Here is a 21,538-nt window from a genome sequence, read left to right on the forward strand (position 1 = left end):
CAGTTTTCAGAATCATGAGGGTTTTATTGCCACCTGGTGGTGTACATGAGTCATAACATTGCCTCCATTGTACCATGGATCTGCAAAAGACATTTCAAAAGCAAACCTTTCGTGCAGTTAAACCAAGTCAATAATTGTTTTTCTTTTGCAAGTAGGAGACCATTTACATTTATAATTTTCTAAGCTATCAAAAATAAAAGATAGTTATAAGAAATAAGTTGGCTGATTTTGGAGAGATGTTCTGTCAAAAAAAAAAAAACCCACATGTTTAGTATTATCTCAGTCTTGAACATTTTACAGAGGCAAACACATGTGGGTCAACCGTGTAGTGTTTCTATTTCCTGACGCTGTGCTTTCAGTTTCACCAAACCAGGGTGCAGTCTGCAAGCATTTTGCCCGAAGTCTGCTGGGATAGGCTGCAGCTACCCTAAACAGGTTACGTGGTATAGAAAATGAATGGATGGATACACAAGTGCACTTACTGCAGATGAAAATCTCCAGTGGGCCACGTTATGCTCCACTTCCATGGGTCTCAAGTGAGCTTTAGGGTCATGCAGGATAATGTTTTTGACATTCTAAATAAAAATGTCAGCATAGTAGACACATATATTGACTGTAGCAGATGCTTAGAGTCCTTGTCTGTACTCCCCACAAATGTGATTAGGAGATACTAATAATCTATCAGTAGACTGTTTTAACATTGGAGCCCGTTTTTACTCTTGTTAGCTTTTAGAGTCATGCCCTCATGTGACTGTAAAGTAACAGACCCCGCCCCCTTTCTGAAATCATACACAATGCACGCACATTGCCAGAGAGTCCACAATGAATCCCTTCTCACCACTGAAGTTAAAATAGATTATTCATGAGTAACAAACACATGTCTTAAAAATCAGTGCTGAGTTCATGTATTTTCTTTATTGCTTCCATGACCCAATAATGTTTCAAGCATCTCCCTTATGCATCGAGTGGACGGTGACACGAATCTCCTCTTACCTTGATGGCAAATCATGTGTGTGCACTCACTTGTACTGTTAAAAACACTCTCACACAAGTAGAAGACCTGCAACAAAGCAAAGGGAGATACAATATTATTCTGTAATAATTGTTTGGTCGGGGTGGTAAAACTACTGCCTACTATACAGTGTAAGCCGAAAATAAGTCACATTGCTGCACGGAATGGAGCTCCGCTACCTCACAATTGAGTAAATAATAACAGTATAAAACATCCAACAAATAACAGTATTTGATTATTAAACCAAGGACTGCTGTCAAACGCAACCAACCCGCCATATCAAGTTATGTGGCCCGCAAAAAAAAAAAAAAGTCTACATATTAGTAAATCAGTACCTAAACTGCAATTTCTCTTCACATTTAATTATTATTACAATCATTTTTACCCCCACCAAATCTTTTCTTAACAAAAATTAAACAGTAGTTGGTATACTTTATGTGTCAGAAATGTTATGTCAGCAAAACCCTAACTCAGAATTTCGCTTTCAGTGTGAGCCAAATTATCAACAGTCAGCCATGCAGGGCAACTTGTTAGCCTGCTTACAATGTTCTGAGCATCTGACAGTTCCTGTCCAAGAAGAACAGTGCCGAGCTGGAGCAACTTGGCTCTGTGTGATTTTTGTCCCCTTTCCCAAGCTCAAAGGGGTCATCAAGCGGATTCAATTTCTTCTTTCTCCTTTTTGGATAATTTTAACACAAACCTACCAAATAAACCTTATATGATACATAGTCATTAGCCTAATTAAGCCTATTTATTTTAAATGCATAATCCTCAGGTTTATGTATTTATTCAAGTGTAATTACTCTAAAATAATAACAATGAGAGTATTTGTTTAAAATACATTAAGTATATTGTTTGAATTGCATAATAATCAGGTTACCTATACACAATAAATAATATATCGTCGCTGCTATGTGAAAAACACTTATGTCCATTTTGTTTTCAATGTTTCAATTTTTACATTTGTATGTTTTTGGGATGAAACTGAATGCAGACATCCCAAAAACGTATAAATTAAATAAAAGTAATTATACTTTTTTAATACTAAATACATAAACCTGAGGGTTTTGCTTTCCAAATAAATAGGCTTAATTAGACTAATGATTATGTATCATATACGGTTTAGTTGGTAAGTTTGTGTTAAAATTATCTTTAAAAAAAGTAAATGGGAATTTGTTATGTAAAAAAAAAAGCATACATCTTAAAAGATAGTAATTTCTGTGGGTGTAGATATATACTGGTAACACTTTCTGGGACTGTTGTATGTAACAATGTGATGAGATATTTAATGAGATACATTTACCCTGTTTTCATACATAATTGCCCTGTGAGTGAAACCATAACAATGGTTGGCCTTTGACAAATGCGCTTTGACACTCCGAATCAAAAAGCATGCATGTTCATGAGTTGACGTTATACAGAATTATGCATGGCTTGTTCTTTTACAATTCTTATTTTTTTAAAGTGACTCACTGTTGGACATTTCTTGGCTTTCAATGCACAAGAACCACAAAGGCCAGCAGAGCAGAAACTGAGCATTGACTACAAATTATGACGCGAATAGTCCCCCTCGCTCCCACCCCACACGCACACACCTCCCTTTTCCCCTCCACGGAGCGGATGTTCGCGGACCTCATAGTTGAGGTGTCTCATGTGGGGAGGTGCGTGCATGCGCGCCCTCAGCAATTAGGCTACTTGGAGATTTATCAGAGGAGAAAAGGATCCCGGATTTTAAGGTGAGTGCTGACAGTTACATCCCAACGTAGAAATACGCGTAATGACATTTCTCTTGGCGAATATGTTGTCAAATACAAGAAATGACAGAACTCAACGTTTCTTTCTAAATTTGAAGTTCTTGTGCCTGTGGATGCGGCATATTTGCGCAAAAAAAATCTGGAGCAGTTGAAAAGCCACCAGTGCGAAAGTTGTACAAAATAAAGGACTTAAAAAAAAACTAATTAAAAAAAAATAGTTTTTAGATTTTAACTAATTGTTTTCCTTTATCACAAGTTTGATCGAGGATGAGGATGAGAATCAACGCTGTTCTACTGCTCGCTAAACTCTGTCTTATTACAAGTAAGATGCTTTACATTTTGTACTTTCTACAGATATATGAGTATTGTTCTTTCTTTCTTTCTTTCTTTCTTTCTTTCTTTCTTTCTTTCTTTCTTTCTTTCTTTCTTCGTTTTGCTGGTCGTTTTCTACGTGGAGATGTTGAGATGGCAAAGAAACAATTTTATAAAAGAAACACTTATTTAAACATCCAGTATAAATGTCCTCCGTTCTGTATTAAATAATGGGAGATCACTTTTACTCCCAAAAGATCAATACAAGAGCATAAATCAAGGATAGCGGTGCTCGGTTTTCAATGACAGTCAGAGATGTGTGCATTTAATTAACACAACACTATGTTGGAATAACATGAATAATCATCATCATCATCATCATCATCATCATCATCATCATCATCATCATCATCATCATCATCATCATCATCATCATCATCATCATCATCGTCATCAACAACAATAATAACGATCATTTGAAGTAGTTTACAACTGCACTGCATCATGCTGAGAGGTTTACAATATGAGGTACAGTATTTGTTGGTTTCTTCCTTCAGCAATATCAGCATTAAAACAACAACAATAACGCCCAGCACTGTAATATTGTTTTTGCAGAGGAAAAATTTGGACTACACCTTTTATATCTAATCTTGTTGGATGTTGCAGGTAAACTAATGGCTGTGCGGTATTTCCTCAATTTCCTGTTTTTTTCAGTAGCCAATTGCATTGACCTGGATGTATGTGGTGTCCATTAACTTAAAATATCTCTACCTAGAGGCAGATGGGCGCCCTTAATAATTTACCAATGGCCCTTTCAACCTATAATCAAGGAAGCAGAAATCCGATATGAAGAAAGGATGACCAACTTGCTTTATTTTCCCGTGACTTCTCTCTCTTTTTATTTTTTATTTTTGAACTTAAATAAGTTATTTTGGTTGAAACCACAAATCACCACAAGCTGACATCTGCTCCTCAACAAAAATTCATTTGACAAAGATGTTGTATGACAGAAAAGAGAGTAACGCATTGTACTCAAGGCAGAGATACACTCAAGTCACAACCTCAATTATTTAAATGATGGAGTCCATGCTTGTATTTTTCAGCATGTTGTTTGGAATGTGTGGTGGCACACTGGACGAACATACAAGTGCAAAACTTGTCATTTGAAGACAGACGTTTTCAAAACACTTGCAATGAACACGTCGGATTCTTTTCATCATATGAACTACTTTTATATTAGTTATAAACACACACCCACGACACGATAAGCGGTAAAAAAAGAATGAATGTATGAAATGTGTGTTGTTGCGACTCCCCAGGCAGCAGAGCAGAGAGTGCTGAAGAGCGTCTGGTCAATTTCTTGTTAGGTCCTGAACGCTACAACAAATTGATCAGACCGGCTGTCAATAAGAGCCAACAGGTCACCATCTCCATTCGAGTGTCGCTGTCTCAGCTCATCAGCGTAGTGAGTACATTCATCTTCATTCTCATTACTGTCTCACTTCTGTTGGGTTTAACTAACAATGGCCAAAGTAGGGAGACCAGCGGTTAAGCATCATTTGATACATTTTACTACGGCCCAGGGTACAGAATAACTGACTAGCTAATGAGTCAGATTATTATTTTATCATCTTCAGTTATTGTAGATGTTTTATAGCCCGAGAAGCCATCAAAATGTTTTGTTATTTTAACACCAGGATTTTTGACCAGGGCCTTTTGTAGGGACTTAACCCTGGAGAACCCAAGAACCCTTTTCTTCTTTGGAAAATTATGAATTATACATTAAATGACTGCTATAAGTTCACTGAACACCAAAATATATGTTTTTTCAATGTTTTTTTCAATTTATTCCCTAATTTATTTGACCCTTTGGGATTTAGGGGTATCATTTCGAAATATCAAAATAATAAAAACTGTCAGTAAACTATTAAGAATTTAAGAAAATAATCAATCAAATACACAGCTACATTGAACAATATAATTTTTTTGTTTTATTTGTTGCATTTTAGCCATCTTGTCACCACCTCTCTGGCTCATGTAAGTGCAATATTCATCCACTAGATGGCCCCATGCAGGGGTCAGAAGTGGCACTCTGGACTTTTGAAGTTAAATTTGTAAAAAAAAAAAAGGTCTTTGTTATTTGAGTAGCAGAATTTATAGGGGCCAAATTTGACCCCGTGGGTTCTCCAGGGTTAAGTGACCTAATCCAACCTTTACAGCCAAAGATGTCCAATCCAGGTCCAGAAAGTAAAAACCCTGCCACAGTTGCTTTTATAATCGGCAGGTAAAGTCGCTGGTTGAGTAGAAGCACCTGTGGCTGAAGCGAAACTGTAGCAGGGTTTTTACTTTATGGTTATTAGTGGCTGTAAATTCTAATAACAACTTATCACTGAAAAGGCGGTAATGTGGGATTTTTGTTCTCTTGCAGAATGAGAGAGAGCAGATAATGACGACCAATTTGTGGCTATCTCAGGTATGTAATGCCCACTCGGCACCATTATTTCATTTGGTTGACTAACGCATCTTCTCACAGGAGTGGAATGACTACAGGTTGAGATGGGACCCAGAGAAGTTCGAAGGCATTAAGAAACTTCGAATACCCTCCAAACTCCTCTGGCTTCCTGATATTGTGCTGTACAACAAGTGAGTGCAAGTTGTTTTTGAGTTCAGAGGAGGGCAGAATGGCGGCCTAATGGCTAGTAACACGTCTGCCTCTCAGTTACAAGATCTTTTCTTCTCTGCTCCAGCCTTCCTGTTGGAAGTTTTGCACAGGTGAGCAGTTCCGTCTCTCCGTCCACTCGTTACTGACGGTTGCCCACTTCTGCATTTTTGGCGAGTGCTTTATGACGTGAAGCCTCGAATAAATACATGGACTGAAGCAGGTTTATCCCTGTCGATCCGGGTTAGTATAGGTCCTTCTCTGCCCGTATATTTTTTCGAAGCTTCGTGTCATAAAGCACTTGCCAACAATGCGGAAGCACTCAACGAAAGGTGAGCAGCCATCAATAATGGGCCGGCGGAGGGATGAAAGTGCTCACCTAAGGTAGTTTTCACCTTCTCCCTGCGCTTCTGTAGTTTTTTTCCCGGGTACTGCTTCTTGCGAGGGTTCAGCTAACTTCAGTGTTAAAAACAAAACAAAAAAGAAACACTTCTTGTCTTTATTAATTACAGAAACAAAACAACAACAACGAAAAAGACCGTACAGACAGCGCTTTGAGGGGGTTCTCTAAATCACGATAGCAGGCTGAGAACAGGCCCATCGAAATAAACAAGAACAAAGAAAGGCAACGTCGACTTAGCAAGAAAACAGCTATCATTAAAACTGAAGTGGACAATGTTACACAGTAACACACTAAATAGAGAGAAAACAATAATAAGCAAAACAAATGAACCACAACAAAACAAAATAAAAAAGTTTAAATTTTAAACAATTATGTAAAGAAATAAAAGTGGTGAATAATTAAATTATAATTTTTATTTTAAGTTAATGCCCCTCCCATAGTTAAATTGAGAGGGGAATAGGAGCATCACCTGCCGCTGGTCCAGAGACCAGCCCCGCCAGTTAACACAGTTAATTAACATTTATGGAGCCTATTGGACAGTAAGCAGGGGACACCCTGAACTGGTTGCCAACCAAAAGAGGGCACACAGAGATAAACAAACAACCACCCACACAATCACATCTAGGGACAATTTAGAGTGTTCTATTAACCTGCCAAGCATGTTTTTGGAATGCGGGAGGAAACCAGAGTACCCGGAGAAAACCCACGCAGGCACGGGGAGAACATGCAAATTCCACCCAAGAAGGCTGAAGCCCAGACTTGATCTCACGTCCTTTGCACTGAGAGGCGGACGTGCTAACCAGTCATCCACAGTGCCGCCCTGGATGGAGACCTATTATGAAAAAAATAGGGATGTTCAACACCACTTTTTTTGAGACCGATACTGATTCTTCAGTACTCACCAATACCAAGTGCTGATACCATTAGTACTTATGATACATAACATTTCCCCCAAAACAATGACAGATCATTTCTAAAAAAACTACAGCAAATTTCCTTAAAATGGAATGAAATTAATGGCAATTATATATTTTTTCAATTTGCTCATAAAAGCCATTTTGCATAGAGCGCACAATAAAATGAATTTGAAAAAAATCGACAAATAAGTAAAAAAGTCCCAATCAAAATATGTGGTTGTACAACTTCTTTTTAGAGAATACAATGAAGTGCAAATAATTAAATTCAATACAATAGGGCTTCAAGTGATTTAATAATATCGACCATGTTAAGAATTCCTCAAACTGTTTAGTGTGTGATGTTTAATTACAAATATAATGCAGTATGAGAAATAAGATATAAGACCTATAATTAGCGTCTGCAAGGGCCGTAAACGGCACCGTTCTATTCTTAGCACCGCAGCTCGATGATGTTAGGCATCTAAGCGGGCGGCAAACGTAAACGAGGCAATTAAACAAGGAGAAGTTACGTGAGCTACAAACATATATAACACACATTGAACTACAGATATAGGTGATATTACTCACAAGAGTACTTTATTCGCAGCAACGCACACCAAAATGGCGTTGCCGGAAGTAATGAAATGAACAAGTGTTACCTCATAAGGAGGCACACAGGAAACGAACGAGACGGAACAAAACATTCATTCCCTCCAGCCTTTCCGACAGCTCCTGACCGAAAAATGGCCACAATAGTGGGGGACGATACCAGTATCGATATCCGTCGTGAGTACCGATACCATGAAATGTGGCCTGGTATCGGCCTGATACCGATACTGGGTATCGGTACTCGCCCATCCCTAGAAAAAAACAACAACCACAACTTGTAGTCATGTGCCAAAGAAGAACCTATTGGGCCCTATTTTCATGCCCAGCGTAACACAGTCTAATTGTACACATCAATGGAGTTTTCTTTCATTTGGTATTTTTGTAGACGAACGCAGTTAGGAGTGTGCATTTGCGCCATTGTGGGTGTGATCATACACTGTCTATCAAAATTGAACCCATTACATTTTAGTGCAGAATTAAGCAGCTTTTATGCATATGTATATCAGTCTTTTAAATCAACAAACTATAAATATATCATAAACAATCAACAATGAATTATATTTGTCTTTGTCCCTAGCTGATATTTTTTGCCATACCTCTGTGTTACTAATCCTTACTAATCCTCTACTCCTCAATATATGGTCACAGCGCTGACGGTGTGTATGAAGTGTCCTTCTATTGCAACACTGTGGTCTCCAACACGGGCGACATTGTTTGGCTCCCCCCGGCCATCTACAAATCCGCCTGCGCCATTGAGGTGCAGAACTTCCCCTTCGACCAGCAAAACTGCACTCTCAAGTTCCGCTCCTGGACGTACGATCACACAGAGCTGGACCTGATTCTCACCAGTGACTATGCCAGCCGTGACGACTTCACCCCCAGTGGAGAGTGGGACATTGTCTCACTCCCGGGACGCAAAAACGAGGACCCCAATGACATCACTTACCTCGATATCACCTATGATTTTGTTATCAAGAGGAAGCCGTTGTTTTATACCATCAATATGATCATCCCCTGCGTGTTGATCACCTCTCTGGCCATTCTGGTGTTTTACCTGCCGTCCGACTGTGGCGAAAAGATGACGTTGTGTATCTCAGTGCTGCTGGCACTCACTGTGTTCCTGTTACTTATTTCAAAGATTGTACCGCCCACCTCTCTAGCAGTCCCTCTCATTGGTGAGTTCTATCTATTTTTGTTCACAATTACATATGTGAGGCCATCGTCATTAGGGATTATACTGTATTTATGAAATTTACAAACGTTTTGTCAAATCCATTTAAATAGTTCTATGAGTATCGATATATCGATACCACTGAATCAATACGCCCATCACTGTTGAATACTGTACTTTATAGTTTATGCTTTGAAAGACTGAAAATTCAATTTTAAATTAATTTAACTTTAAAGGGACAGCAACGTTTTTAGCTATGTTAAAATGCTAATTCCTCACCAAGAACATCACCAAAGTGGTGTTTTCCTCCATTCACCCTTGTATTAGAAATTCTAGGTCATTCTGCTCTCCAAGCACCAGCCCCTCCCAACCTGAGAAAACGAGCTGTTGTCACCGTTTGACGTCATTAGGAGCGGCCCCACCCCCGCACCGCCTCTGCGGACTAAACACACGCCCACTTTCTCTGAGACCTCCATGGGATAGTGACAAAAGTAGCCTTTATGAGTAAACATTAGGTCCAAATGAATTCAAAGCAACCAATTATCCTTCACATTCGCAATGCTCAAGTGCAATGACAATTGGCCGTCTTAAAATCCCAGAAAGGGTTCTGGCTGACACCTCTGTAAACTACAAGTACGTTTTTTTGCACTGGCGAATTAAACTGAATGAATAGTGTAGTGGTTAGCGCAGTATCCTTATAAGCGGTGGGTACTCGCTTCATAACCTGCTCAGGTCTGTTTTTTTTCTCCTTCTTCTTCCCTCTCTTCTCCTCCTCCTCCACGATTTCTTGAGGATAGGAGCCGTTTTGTTTGAAATGTTTAATGAAGAATTGATGGCTTGCGTGGCCAAAGGCAGAGATCCAGCAGAAGGCTGCAGCCGGCACACGGAGAGAGGCGGGATTTTTACTGAACCGGGCGTTTTACTTTCGCGTTAGAAATATAACCAGCAAAACACCTAATATTTATTTAAAATTACATCGCCATGGTGTCAAAGTTAAGATTTAATCATTACTTGCTTATAGTTAACTGTGAAAGGGCTTACAATACTGTGATGTAATCCCTTTAAACTCAGTGAACTCCGGAAAAGCTGATACATTGTTTTTGAGGAGACTTATCATTCAGAATCAGATTTATTGGCCAATTATGTCAAAACACAAGGAATTTGTCTTCGCGGTTACATGTCTGAGAATCATGAAAAATACCAACAGGACCAACAGAGGGCGACAGAACAGGAGGCCTGGTGGTTTGCTAGTTAGCGTCCCCCGAGTCACTTAGGAAAAAAAACCTGTAAATTCTGTAGAGTAAATTTTACTCTAAACTGAGTCTATTTGGTCCCGCTCTAAATAGGGTAAAATTTACGCTTGGAGGATAGTAATAAATAAATAAATAAAAAAGCAATGTTTTGTCTCCTCTTGGATATAAGCAAACAGTAGCTGTGGCATATCTCAGGTGGTAGTGTGGCAATCTCCCAGGCTGAAGGTCATGAGGTTGTTCCTCAACCCTTCTGTGACTTATTTTCCCCCCATTTCTTTATTTTACTCTCTTCCAAGTGTAGATATTACTCTAAAACTGAGTCTATTTGGTCCCACATAGAGTCAAATTAACTCTACAGAATTTACTGTGTATAAATGTAAATAAGAAGCACAAAATAATTTATTCCATCATCATCAAGCATGGAGGTCATACGCACAACATATTATAAATGGTATTGATGAAATTCCCGTAGGTTGTATTAGCCTTTGTTCTAGTAATTTTCCCACTTTTATTATCAATCCAGTTCTCATGAAATGATAGATTTGGGCTCATCATTCACGTTATTTTGTTCTTAAGGAATATTACTGCACTCTGTATTCAGTCAGACATTTCAAATTCTATGCTTCATTCATTGAAATTTGCAAAGTATGTGCCCCCTTCATTTTTGTAGCATTACAAATATGACAAGAGCAAAAATTTCATTCAAAGTAATTATTCAATATAATAGTGAATATAGTGTGACATCATCAAGTAAATTCAATGATCAAGTAAATGGTCTCGCATGAATTTGGGTCATAGAATACGTACGCTGCAGCCTGGCTGCTTGAAAATTGGTAGAGCTAGTTGTAATGTTTTCATTGCCTAGATCCGTTCTCATCAATGACATTTAATGTGAAATAGGAAACGCTTGAGATCTTTCACAATGTTTTGGGAATTCTTTGTAAATGTATTTTATTGGTTACATTTTTCCTCCCATTTTAGGTAAATACCTGATGTTCACCATGGTGCTAGTCACGTTCTCCATTGTGACCAGCGTGTGCGTTCTGAACGTCCACCACCGCTCCCCGTCCACTCACCATATGCCTGACTGGGTGAACCGCCTCTTCTTAGTACAACTGCCCACATTTCTTCTCATGAGGCGCCCAGGTGCGACAAAGGCCCGCAACAAACTCAGGCGGAAGTATGGCAACCGGAACCCCGCCGGAAAAAGTCCTTCTCGGACTGCAACTGATAAACAACGGTTCTCAAGTATAAAACTTGGCGGGATTCAAGCAAATTCGGACTCATTCTATGTAAATGCGGACTGGGCCCACAAATATTGTTGGAGGGTGGGAGACATCCCGGATGCAGGTGGTGGATGTTCAGACATCCCGAGGCCGTTGCGCTCTCAATGGGACGCAGACCTAGAGGAGGCGGTCGAAGGTGTGAAATACATCGCTGAGCATATGAAGACGGAAGATGATGATGAAGGGGTAAGGACATAAATATGTGTTGTGTGTACTTAAGAAAAAAATAATTGGAGGAACATATTTGAAAATAAATGTAAGTACAAGAGTAAAAACGTATCGCGGTAGTCACCCACATGCCCCCCCCCCCCCCCAGACACACAAATAAAAATAAAATAAAAAATCTTTCAATAATATGTTCCATGCAGCCCCACTAGTCTAAATATGGTATTCTAGTTAAAATTGTTTTAGTGGAATATGAATTAAACAGCAAAATCCAGCAGTTTTTATCATTACCAGAAGGCGGCCATTTTGCCACTGAAGATGACATCACAGTTGCTCAGGGCTCAGGCAACGACCAATCACAGCTCACCTGTTTTCTGAAGCTGAGCTGTGATTTGTTGTTATCTGAGACCTGAGCAACAGTGACGTCATCTTCGACAGCAAGTGGCAAAATGGCCGCCCCTGAGATAGATAAAAACGGCTGGATTTTGCTTTATAAATCATGTTCCACAAATGTAATATTAACTAATTTGCTCCCAAAAACTCATTTATATGTTTTTTATGTTTTTTTTTTGTAATGCTGGAGCATACAGAAGGCTTTGATGCAGCCTCTGAGCTGAAGAGAACACTTAAAGCAATGACAGTTATTACCAAAATGGCCAACATGTGGCAGCAAAGTATAAGAAATCAACCAGGGCCATGTTGCAAAAAAGCTCTTTTCCCCAGTGTTTTCAACAGATTTGTGAATGATGATGAAATTTAACTATATTCGAATGCTAATTACTTTTTTTTCCTGATGAGAGAAGAGACTCTAATCTTTCTTTTGGTAGGTTCCATGTTTTGTTTAGCAATAGAACACAATATTCTACGGACCTTGCAAAATCAGTCAAAATCCAGTAAAACAGCCGGGAGCGATGGGGGTTGCTTCAGTGAAAATGGCTGAGAGTGAATGAGTTAATCAGAATGTTTAGACTAGTGAAGTCCCATATTATTGTCAATTATTTTTTTGGGTTGACTTCCCCTTTAAAATACAATTTCTTCTATCAGTTAAAGACTTGTCTGAGAACTTGGCACAACAAAACACTTGGAGACCACCTGGTTTTAGCCGGTTTGTTTACTTTCTGCCACCAAATTGTCAGGTGCGGCGGTGGCGTGTAAAAGCAAACATCCTCGGTCCGCCGGAACGCCTGCCAAATTCCCAAACTTGCACGCAAATCAAGATGCGCCAGTTTTTACGCCCGATAGCACACGCGCTGTCCACGGAAATAGAGCGCCGAATGTGCAACTTCAGATTCTAAAACTTTCACACTACTCCCTTGCTTAATAAATATTACAGAATCTTAATTGCGCGTTAGTTTAGTGGATCATAAGCATTTGCTGTGCTGGTGCATTCCCAATCCCAGCAGCCATGAATAAAACACAAGCACATTTCAGCTTCAGCACCCTAAAACATTGGGTTATTGTGTGTGTTATGTTTCAGATAATAGAGGACTGGAAGTACGTAGCCATGGTGATAGACCGTTTGTTTTTGTGGATCTTCATCCTGGTGTGTGTGATAGGAACACTGGGGCTCTTCATGCAGCCGCTCTTCCAAAGCTACAACACGCCAACTGCTGATGATGCTGAGTGAGTCATGAATGCGCCCTGAAACGCTTGCAAGTTCATAATGGCAAACTCCGTACAGCCAAGACTTTAAGCTTTTCTGTTATAAATTTAGACGTTTGTTAGACATTTATGAAAAATACACAAATAGCACAAATCACCAGGGTTCCCTGGTTCTACATGCAATAATTCCCTTAATCCTGTTAACACAGACAATAAACCAATTTCATTATGGAAAAATGTATTTTTAACTTGCGTCTGATTCATGCAATACGTATGTACAGTATTAATTGCAGTTAGGTAATGTAGCTAGTTAGCTTTAAACTTTATAGAGGAATGCCGCATTGCCTTTTTTGGGGGTGCAGATTGAGATAAAGGTTCAGGCGATTAAATATGCTACCAATTTCCTGCTTTTGGCAAAACAGAAAAAAAAAACACTTCCTTCTGGCTCAGGTAAATAGCAGAACCTGTAGCAGGATCCTATATCAGCACGTGTAGGAACTTTAAATGTCTACACTAGTGTCTTTTATTTTACACAAGATGTCTGCAAGAGCTACCAAAGATGACAATATTTGATCTGTTTTAAGCTTCATTTGTGGTTACATATATCATGTCATTATTGTATAAATAAAGGATGTAGATGTATTTATCTTTTGTCTGAAGACACCAGCCATAGAGAAAACAAAATTTTAGGAAGTTTAGGTTCAAACCACCATGTCAGCAACCCCATGGTTATAGTAGTTATCTCAGCATACATAGGAAGTTAAATCTAAAAATCTGTTTTGCGGGTTGGTCACATGACTAATGGTGAACTGATTGTACTTAATACCATATAGTCTTCTTAGACTAAGTGAAGCAGTGTATGTATCACCACCAAAGTCCTGGACTAGAACATTATCACCCTGCAAATGATGATGTTTACTCAACTCAATTCAGCTCAACACAAACCAACTCAATTTGTTTTTATTTACAGGGCAGTTTAAGCAGCTACAGCTGCAACAAAGTCCTGTTCATAATATACAAAAATCAAACATAAGATATAAACACAATAAAATACACACACAAAAAGTTTTAGTCGTAAAAATAAACAGTATTGGTCGGCATTGGCGGAGGTCTACACTATAAGTTGTTACTATAGTAAAAAAAAATGTAATGGAAATTTTATCGATGCACATTTATGTTTTGAAATGTTAAATACTGTAAATAAAAAATTTAAAGTAAATTTTTTTGTTTTGTTTACAGTGGCCTTAAATTTTAAAAGAGCCTCACTGCTCAGTACTTAACTGATGAATGTTCCTACGTCGGATAAATATTAAATATTTCAATGTTTTCTTAAAAGGGCCATTTTCAAAGCAGCTAAGTGAAAAAATTCAATAGTGAATTCCAGTTCGAATGGCACGTTTTTGTGATATAAAAAAATGAGAAGAAGATGAGTCATTTAAAAACTTTCCCCACCATTAAAATAGCACTAAGGAACTTTTCAACCTTAATAAAATATTTTCATAACACTTCTGATGAAACATTGACTTAAAACTAGTTGAATGGTACCTTTGCCATGGCCTGAGGGGGTCTGTCTCATTTTTACTGGCACTAAGCAACTTTGAGGAGGATGGTAGGAGGAACACTGCCACACAAAAAACTTCAAATGTGCTAAGTACTTTATGGCATACGTCACTTTCCCCTTTTCCCATTCGTGACAAAAACAGAAGTTAATTTGACTGACGGGAACTCAAAAACGACACAATGCGCTTGTCCTCATGGGAAACGTGGTCTTCCTTCAGGTATAACATTAACACTTTTGTCCATATGGCACCGCCATATGAAAGTTCCTTAGTCTTGATTTAATGTGATGTACAAACTACAATTTAACAGAGATGGGAAATAAAAATACATGACTGTAATAATGTGGTTACATAACGAAATCTCCAAAACACATTGTGCGGAAAATGTGTTCTGGTCCAATGAACGTATTATGCTTTGCGGTGGAGCGAATTAACAGTTCAACTCATTCACTGCCATTGACGGCTATAGACGTCAAAAATTCATTTAAACTATTTCTATTAGTTTAAATTTTATTTTTATTTTTTTTGTTACCAAGAGTATGAAAACCTAGAGTTTTTTTTATTGTACATTTAGAACAGATATAAAATGTGTGATTAATTGTGAGTTAACTTGTGAAGTAATGTGATTAATTATAATTACTGACATCCCAAATTTTTAATAATGTTTTCTTTCTTTTTTTAAAATTCATTTACTGCCATTGACGGCTATAAACATAAAAAATTCATTTAAAGTTTTTCTATTAGTTCAACATTTTTTTCCCCACTTTTGTTAACAAGTGTATGAATACCAAGATTTTTTTTATTGTACATTTAGAACAGATATTAAATTTGTGATTATTCGTGAGTTAACTATTGAAATCATGCGATTAATTACAATTAAAAAATTTAATCGCCTGTCGCCCCTCATTTTTAATAATCTTTTTATTTTTATTTTTAATGAATTTATGGCAGTGAATGAGTTAAAAAAAAAGAAACAAATAAAATTATTTGGGGTTCAGAGGCACTTCCAATCTTGGTCTTCTTTTACAATACAGCTTTATATTTAATTATTGTTATTATTTTTTGCATAATAAATGTGACTTGAGGGAATTGAACATCGCAGAAAAATCAAGTTTCATGACGTTTACTGATACTTAGCCAGCATGGTGGAACATTAGAAATGTCAGTAACTTCAAATTGATGTTAGTATTTTTGTGGCTTTTCACTGAATATCGTGGTCATATAGAATTTTAATGCCTTGCCAAGGCAAAGTTAGTCCTAAAAAGGTTGTTAAGCCCTGTGAAAATTCTTCATAAAACAGGAAACGTGCAGACACAGTCTTTTCTTTGAGTTCATCCCATTTAGTCAGGTGATCCATTTACAATGTAAAATATTGATTCAACCTACTTTTTAGAGCGAGCAACAGAGCAGAATCTACCTTAATCCTGAAGGTTCCTCCACACATCCACCCGATTCATGATGGTTGCTCCTTTTTTGTTCTGTACAACTGACAATTTGAAGATTTACTATCATGTGTCCCATCATGAAGTTAGAAGTTGCTGACATCTTGGTCATGAGGCTTCAGAAAATTAATAAACTGTCCCTGACAAGTAATTGTTGATTAGCAGGTCAGGGTGGTATAACATCTCACTGATGGGTGGCCGTGACTGTTAAGAGTTTGGCTTTGTTAAAGTAAGTAAGTAAGTAAATAAATAATACAATAAAAATGCTGATATGACATTTGGCTTCAGCTAGTGAGCAATACCATTCAATTTAATAGTTTCACCCTAAAAATAGATTGGTCAAATTGACCCAAAAAAAGGTTAAAACTGACCAATCTAGCTGGTAGTTATGTGTCTGAAAGATCCTTTGGTTAAAACAACCACTCTAAAAAGCTTAACCCTCCAATTTCAACCCTTGATGCTGAGTTTCAAGCAGGGAGGAAAATGGGCCCCATTTTTTACATCTTTTGGTATGAACCGGCCAGGGATTGAACTCACAAACTCCCAGTCTCAGGGTAGACACTTTACCACTAGGCCACTTAGCTGGTCAAGCATGATGATCTATCTGGACACATATTTCCATTTTTAAACACTATATTATTTATATATTGAAATCACTTATAATAATTAATAAATACATTTAGAATACAATAAATTGATACAATAAACATATTTCCAAGTCATCTATCTAGACTTACTTTCTATTGTAACCAATTTAATTGGTTCTTTGGCTAACCCCAAAAATTGGTATGCCCATAACCACCCGGAATGGTCAATGTCAGACCAATCTATTGGTTAATCAAGTCAATATGAGCTTAACCTACTAGATTGGTAGTTAAAAAAAAAAAAAGAAAAACTTTTTTTTTTTTGCGTTCTTGCTACTTCTTCTTTTCCGTTTGGCTTTTCCCTTCAGGGGTCGCCACAGCGAATTAGTTGCCTCCATCTAACCCTGTCCTCTGCATCCTCTGCTCTCACACCAACTACCTTCATGTCCTCTTTAACTACATCCATGAACCTCCTCTTTGGTCTTCCTCTAGACCTCCTTCCTGGCATTTGGAAACTCAGCATCTTTCTGCCAATATACTCACTATCTCTCCTCTGGACATGTCCGAACCATCTCAGTCTGGCCTCTCTGACTTTATCTCCAAAGCCTCTAACATGTGCTGTCCATCTGATGTCCTCATTCCTGATTCTATCCATCCTGGTCACTCCCAAAGAGAACCTCAGCATCTTCATCTCCGCCTCCTGTCTTTTCCTCAGTGGCACTGTCTCCAGAACAAAGACCACCGGTTTATAAACCCTTCCTTTCATTTTAGCTGAAAATTTTCTATCACACATCACACCTGACACTTTTCTCCACCCGTACCAGCCTGCCTGCACCCGCTTCAGCACTTCTGTTCCACACGCTCCATTGCTCTGGGCTGTTGACCCTAAATACTTAAACTCCTCCACTTTCTTGGTCTCTTCTCCCTGTAACCTCACTCTTCCACTTGGGTCCCTCCCATTCACACACAGATACTCCGTCTTGCTCCGACTAACCTTCCAGCTGATCCCTGATGTACTCCACTTTGAACTCCTCCGTCACACCTACAGCACACCTCACCACCTTGTTGTGTTTTTCTTTCCATAGGTATGGGGATTTCTAGGATGTGAGAATGAAATTGTCTTTCATCAGGCAGAGCTGGCACACCTGGCCGCATCCGATCCTGATCCAGCTTTATTGATGGAAACTTAACGTTAAGGTCTAGTGTGCAGTCTACCTTCAAGCAGTGGCAGCTGGTGGAGTTTTCTCCACCAGAGCTATGTACTGTACATACATACATTTGTATGTACTGTACATACATACATTTGTATGTACTGTACATACATACATTTGTCATGTGACAATTAAATAATGTGTCAGTTTTTATCTTGAAGGTTTCAAGGTAGAAACTGTAATTAAACTCTTTTCAATATCATATCCATCAGTTTATATAAAGGGCAAAATCACTATGGAACATGGTCCAAATACACTTTACAATAAAAATTCATGCCCAATTAAAACATTTGACCAAAAAATCAGGTAAAAGAAAAAAAAAAGAATTAAACACGGAAAAAAAAATTAACATATTTTTGGCATGCTTTTTAATTTGACGAGAGTTCACTGGAGCGCGACCATGCTTCATGACTCAATCAACTGTTCTTCTGTTCTACTTTTTAACACGATAATTATAGTCTTGCGAAATAGATGGTTAAATTTCACATTGTATAGAAAAGTGCTCAACTACAGCGGTAGTAACTTTCCCAGTTTTAGTTTATAATGCACTTAATTGCTACTATGACATTAAGTTGATATTTTATTGGTTTTACCTTAATATGTAAGTTTAAAAAAAGGGGTACATTTTTGTGATGTCAGACGTTATTTTGTACAAATTGCACTACATGTTCCAAAATATACGGTGCAAAAGTCTTGGCCACGACTTACCTTTAAGAGTGCATTGATTTCGAGTTGTACACTAGTTAATAGTACAGAGGTGGGCATCGAGGGCCGAAGTCCTGCAGGTTTTGCATGTTGCCCTTCTCCAACACAGCTGATATATGATCAGCTCATCAGGAAGCTCTGCATAAGCCTGATAACGATCCTGTTGATTGGAATCAGCTTGTGTTGGAAGCGAGAAACTTCCAAAACCTGCAGGACTCCGGCCCTCGAGGACCGAGATTGCCCACCTCTGTAATAGTAGGACACATAGCATTACACAAGAAATACAAAGCAAATTCCCACAAAATTGTACTTTGGGGTAGTGCACAGAGAATCTGCATTTTGAACTAAGATGCTTTTCACCGATAAAAAGTCTTTGCAACTGCCTTGAAGATTGTTGGGTTAGGTTTAGAGCAGTGGTGTCCAAACTCGGTCCTCGAGGGCCGGTAGTCCTGCAGGTTTTTGAGGTTTCCCTGCTCCAACGCACCTGTTCCAATCAACAAGGTCGTTATCATGCTTATGCAGAGCTTGCTGATGAGCTTCAGCTGTGTTGGAGGAGAGAAATATCCAAAACCTGCGGGACTACCGGCCCCCGAGGACCGAGTTTGGACACCACTGGTTTAGAGGAATTCATATTAAGTAGAACTTGTTTATCAGTTAACAGAAAAATAGTCTGAAATCAATGGCAATATATTAAATACAATTTGTGTATGTGTTCAGACAGTGATGTTTCCTTAGTCATTTGTTAATGTGTGTGTTTTTTTTGTGTTTTTTTTTAAGAATGAATAAAGTATTCATCCGACAAGAATATGATTTCAGTTCCTGATTTTTTGGGAAAAGTAAACAATCCAGAAATTGGACAAAAATCACATGTGATATGAGCAGATGCCACAAAACTTTATCTTTGAGCGCAAGTTTGATTTGTGTTCGGTGAGGGATGAGCTTTGTTTTAAGACTGCTCTTTGTCACAGATTCTGTTCATAACATCTATGGACTGACTTTCTGGGCGCAACCACAGAGTTGGTTGTTGATTTGGTGGCCTCATTATTGTGTCTCTCTGGTTTTTGAAGAGGATCATCTTCTGATTCTGTTGTGTTACGCTAGGCCCTGATCTTGAAACCTCAACTGGAGTGGTTCCCTCTCTCTGCATAGGCTGGTGCGAACACAGCGACACAATGCAGTACATTGAAACCATGCATTGGCTCTGTCAGGTTATCTCGATCTTTCTTATTTGCTGCCTAAAGTAACGTCAAGAAAAAGGAACGCCCCTCTGTCAACACACTAATGTTTTGTTGGCTACTACTGGGCTGTGGTAACCTTGCTCTCGCGGGATTTATTCTCACGGTATTTGTGAGTTCACAAACTCCCGAGAATCCATCTTGTACCACTCCCGTTGATTTCCACCGATACGAACCACTGGCTTTTCGGACCAATCACAGAGCGACATTGTATTTGGGGGCGGGATATGCAGCTGTGACGAAAACAAGAAGCGCTGAAGCCGTGGGAAGAAACAAATCAAACATGGCGACACCGGTGGACAAATGCGTGGACGCTGCAATTAATTCTGTTCTCGCTGAATTATTCTTGTCAAGAAGGCAAAGTTTGGTGGAGGACCAGTCGCAGGGAAGCAGGGAAAGGAGGCGAAGGTGATGTACAAAAAAGGACTTAAATTACTACAAAACAAAAGCAAAGTCCAAATGGCAAGAGAAAATAAAACGTGGGGAGGACGACAAGTCAAAAACTGGTAGCATGACGGGAGGGAAATTACAATGAACCGACACAGACAGAGGGGAGACAGGAGACTAAATACACACACACGCTAATGACACAACAAGACACACCTGGGGCAAGACACAAGTGGCTGAGGGCACTGATTGGTTGACACGAGGAAGGGCAGGATTACACTTAACAAGACCGAGGGAGACACACAAGGAAAAGCAGAACACAAACGTGACAATTCTCTTGTATCCGCATATCCACATAGCAAAACCGACAACATAAACTCAACGCCATGATATCAGCTAGTCACAACAGTCACATGTCGTTGACGACATTTTCATTCTTTGCCGTGATTGGTCGAAACAAAAGTTAGGTAGACGTGCACACGATTCTGCTTTGTCCAGTCAGCTCGAAGCGTTGTAGACTGATATTGTGGAGAAATCCCTCGAGTGAAGCACAAATCAATCTGGCTATTGCCAATCTAGGGCTGTGGGGCCATCACCAAGGAATGATGTAATTGGGCATCGCCTTTTTATTGGCTGTTGCCAGATAGTGTTAATTTTATCAGCCATTTAAAAATTTTGTTGTTTTAGTCCTATTTCAGGCACGCTTGTTTTTTACATTTTTTTTTATCACAGTTAGTCAACCTCATCGCACACACTTATGTCTTTACACGGTCTCATCCACACACTCCCAAACACTTCCTCCTTCCCAGCGCTTACACGGAGCGAGAGAGAAAGAACGAGAATACTTTCAAACATATTTGCACGGATACATTTTGCACTCTGATGTACTTGTGTTGCATGAAATACTACTAGAAAATTGTTAACCGGATTTGTGCTTTTTTTTGCAAAACTCACTTCTATTGTCAACAATAAAGATTATTTCTACAGCTTTATGCTCCGACCATTGTGAGTTTTTTTGGGTGACGGTTTCAAGAAATGCTTTGAGGTCACCAGGCTATTCTGTGGCTTGTCAATTTTGACAACATTCAATGTCATCATTTTTAGTTATTTAAGTGATAGATGACAATAGTGGGATTTTCCTTAACATAAGCATCCCAGTACCAACATTTTTGTCCATGTCTGTAAATCCTTCCCTCCCTTTTGGTATGCCTTTCCAAGGCCTTGATTGAATTGAACGCAGTTTTTCAGCTCAGCAATTTAAGTGAACCAACTGTAAAAAATGCATGTCCTCAG

At 38.8% G+C, this 21,538-nt stretch overlaps 1 protein-coding gene across 4 annotated transcripts; it reads left to right on the forward strand.

Annotated features, from left to right (window-relative positions):
- The first annotated feature begins 2,619 nt into the window (after nt 1-2,619).
- chrnb5a (cholinergic receptor, nicotinic, beta 5a) lies at nt 2,620-19,028 on the forward strand. Of its 4 annotated transcripts, none has more exons than XM_077571485.1 (9): nt 2,620-2,748; nt 3,023-3,088; nt 4,398-4,543; nt 5,507-5,551; nt 5,612-5,721; nt 8,294-8,820; nt 11,051-11,541; nt 12,998-13,143; nt 17,793-19,028. In XM_077571485.1, the coding sequence occupies exons 2-9, from the start codon at nt 3,034-3,036 to the stop codon at nt 17,806-17,808; spliced, it is 1,536 nt and encodes a 511-aa protein (XP_077427611.1). In that variant the 5' UTR covers nt 2,620-2,748; nt 3,023-3,033; the 3' UTR covers nt 17,809-19,028. The 4 variants fall into 4 exon arrangements, with proteins under 4 accessions (XP_077427611.1, XP_077427612.1, XP_077427613.1 ...); XM_077571486.1 differs by having other exon boundaries at nt 4,446-4,543; XM_077571487.1 differs by lacking the exon at nt 3,023-3,088 and having other exon boundaries at nt 2,680-2,748.
- The last annotated feature ends 2,510 nt before the right edge of the window (nt 19,029-21,538 follow it).

This window comes from Vanacampus margaritifer, chromosome 7 (genome assembly GCF_051991255.1).
Source record: "Vanacampus margaritifer isolate UIUO_Vmar chromosome 7, RoL_Vmar_1.0, whole genome shotgun sequence".
NCBI classification, from domain to species: domain Eukaryota; kingdom Metazoa; phylum Chordata; class Actinopteri; order Syngnathiformes; family Syngnathidae; genus Vanacampus; species Vanacampus margaritifer.

Bases quoted from the DNA above. Each gene is read 5' to 3' on its own strand.
- chrnb5a (XM_077571485.1), top strand. From the start codon at position 3,034: ATGAGGATGAGAATCAACGCTGTTCTACTGCTCGCTAAACTCTGTCTT. The intron at 3,089-4,397 runs GTAAGATGCTTT...GCGACTCCCCAG, and splicing joins TAAACTCTGTCTTATTACAA to GCAGCAGAGCAGAGAGTGCT. The intron at 5,722-8,293 runs GTGAGTGCAAGT...ATATGGTCACAG, and splicing joins GATATTGTGCTGTACAACAA to CGCTGACGGTGTGTATGAAG.